Consider the following 2,891-nt stretch of genomic DNA (forward strand, 5'->3'; position numbering starts at 1 on the left):
TGGGAGGGAGTTGTCCATGCTGGATGGGAGAGATGGGGCAGGGAACTGTGCAGGGCAGGGCAGGGCAAGGCAGGACAGGAGAAGACAGAGCAGGGCAGGGGCAGGAAGGATGGAGCAACACAAGGCTGAGCGAAGCTGGAAGTGAAGCGAAAGGAGCAGACACGGAGAACACGGTGGGGAAAGGCAAGGGAGGCACCCATGATGTCCCTGGGATACGGGACAGCTTGTGGCAGACAGGGTAGAGGGACCCAGCCACGAACAGTGTGCATGGGCATGCCACTATTCACCCCATTGATCGCCCACGGCACCCACCCCAGCCCAGCTGCCTCCCTCTCCGTGCTGCCCAGCCACCCCCAGCTCCAGAAGCGCACCCTCCACTGACTCACAGCAAGCCCCCAGGGCCACAGTGGTCACCAGCAGCAGCAGGCAGATGGGCAGCAGCCCCACAGGAATGCACCACTGCTGGGACCAGCGCCCTGCAAGACATAACCAACCACGGGCCTCACCTGGTGAGCCAGGAAACCCTTGGCAGACCCCAGACCTCCTGCCTGCAGGCAGCAGAGTGGCAGCGTGAGGGCACAGGTGGCACAGCGTGGGTGCTTCATCTTCAAGGACAGGAGCGGGAGCACCCCAAAACACCACGCATTGCCTGCACTGGCCCCTCCCCAGCTCCCCTGGTCTCCAGCTGGGCACTCACCTGGGCTGGGCTGGGCCCCATCCCTGTCCTGCCCCACCGGTGCTGGCTGCACATTCTCATAGGGGCTCTCTGCGTCGTCCATGCCAAGGGCTGTTGGAGGAAGGCAGGGGAGAGTGAATGAGTCCACGGGGCTGGGCATGGTGGGGGCAGCGTTAAGGGTCCCATGGGCTCTCACCTGCCTCCAGTGCCTGGCTGGCCATGCTCCGGCCCCCCACCACCTTGGCAAACCTCAGGTCAGCATAAACCACGCTCTGGGCCATGTGGGCAAGCGCTGGGCAAGCCCTCAGCCCTCCTGGCTCCCACCCTGCCCTTCTGATGCCTTTTGGGGGTGGTCCTTCGCCCTGGTGATTGCACCGTCTCTCAGGGGTGCAAAGGAGAAGTGTGGCCAACGTCTGCAGAAGCAGAAGTTTGCTCTGAGCTGCAGCAGATGGGACCAGCGAGGCACGGCTGTGGGGACCAGCACCCTCTCATTGGTTCCAGCAGCACCGGCCCATCCCCTCCCACGCCCTGAAAGTGCTCACGGTCCCCCAGGCACGCGGCAGGGCTGGGGCAGCCTGCCCTGAGGTCGGGGCAGCCTGCCCTGAGGTCAGGGCAGCGGCAGAGCAAGGCTGGACCCAAATGCCTGGGACAGGTGAAAGCTGGGGGAGAGCAGTTCCATCCTGGACACAGGAGCTCGTTGCCCTGGGGCCAGCCCTGTGGAGGGCTGAGGCTCTTCACAGATGCAGATTTCTCATCCCAGCCTCTAGAAATGGAAATTTCCCCATGACGTATCTTGTGCCGCCCCTCGTCCTCTCCCCTCCTAAAAGACCCTGGCTTCAGCATCACTCCAAACACCCCCCAGAGAACTGCATAGAGTAATGAGACCCTTTTCACCTTCTTATCGCCAGACCACAACCACAGTGCTCGTAGCATTTCCTCCTTGGTCCCGACCTCCAGCCCCTCTGAATCTCAGAGGTCTCTACTGAACCGCATCCAGCAAAAGGCATGTTTTGGAGAAGAGCACTGAGCTGTGACCAGCTGGGCACAGCTGGACACAGCCAGGTCCTGAGACAGGACTGGAGGTGTGCAGGGGTGCTGTTGGAGCACAGCATTGCAAGGCCACACCCCATCATCTCTGCAAGAGCAGCAGAAGTCCTACATCACCACAGAAAGGCAAAAATCACAGCCATCTGCAAAGGGGACAGGAAGGAGGTTTGGAAATCTAAAGGCTGAGCAGCTTACACCCAATTCCCATAAAGAAGACAGAGCACATCCTCCTGGGCACACAGTGGTCCAAGCCCAGGGAGGACATAGTGGTGGCTGGAAGGAGCCCAATGGGATTTACCAAGGGCAACTGACACCTGCTCAACCTGCCTGCCTGCCACTCTGGGAGAACTGGGCTGAGGATGAGGAAAGAGCAATGGAGGCCATTTATCATGACCTTTGGAGGTCTGAGACATGGTCCCCTGTGGTCTCCTTGCTGGCAGAATGGGGAGATGTGGCCAGAAGAGGGGAAGAGCAAGAGCTCACTCTGCAGTGCAGAAACCCCTTTTAGGCATTAGGGCATACATTTCTGCACAGCAATGATGCTCAAAGCCTGGAGCAGAGCACAGGGAGGGGGAACCTCCATCCTGGATGGGGCCACCCCCAAGAGCAGCTTGTTCCCACGTGGAAGCCAGCCCCACTCTCCCCTGCCACAGATATTTGGGTAGGTTCTCGGTACATTGAGCCCTGAAACTCTGCTCATCATCCCAACCCCAAGATGCACCACCCCGCTGCCATCCCAGGGGAACCTGAGTGGTTTCGGGGCGTGGAAGGGGACAGAATGGCAGCGCAGGGGCCAATGGCAAGGCACCGGTCCCCATGGCTGTGCTTTCCTCCTCCTGTCTTCTGCACCTCACAGCAAACCTGCTTCTGCAGAAACCAGCTGCACTTCTCCTTTGCAGCCCCAAGAGACAGTTCGACCGTAGTGAGCAGAAGCCATCGAGGGCCACCAAGGCAACCCAGGGCATGGCCCAAAGCGTGGTCTATGCTGACCTGAAGTTTGCCACAGCCCCGCCGCTCACTGCCCCTGCCTGCCCCTCAGCCCCCGATGAGGATGACAGCCCCTACGAGAACATGCCGATAGAGCCAGTGCCCACAGTGCCCAGCCCAGGTGAGAGCCCAGACGTGGCCACTGCTGGGGAGATGCTGCAGGGACACCCCAGTGCCGGCT

General features: G+C 60.7%; 1 protein-coding gene across 1 annotated transcript in view; it reads right to left on the bottom strand.

Moving 5' to 3' along the window:
* LOC104472459 (B-cell differentiation antigen CD72-like) overlaps positions 1-957 on the bottom strand; it is a 3,329-nt gene extending 2,372 nt beyond the window's left edge. Inside the window, exons 1-3 of the mRNA XM_010088154.1 lie at positions 873-957; positions 698-787; positions 313-476 (exon numbers count right to left, since the gene is read on the bottom strand). Of these exons, the coding sequence (XP_010086456.1) occupies positions 313-476; positions 698-787; positions 873-957 (339 nt within the window). The remainder of the gene's footprint in view (positions 1-312; positions 477-697; positions 788-872) is intronic.
* Positions 958-2,891: the final 1,934 nt, after the last annotated feature.

Source organism: Pterocles gutturalis, unplaced genomic scaffold (genome assembly GCF_000699245.1).
Source record: "Pterocles gutturalis isolate BGI_N339 unplaced genomic scaffold, ASM69924v1 scaffold2392, whole genome shotgun sequence".
NCBI classification, from domain to species: domain Eukaryota; kingdom Metazoa; phylum Chordata; class Aves; order Pterocliformes; family Pteroclidae; genus Pterocles; species Pterocles gutturalis.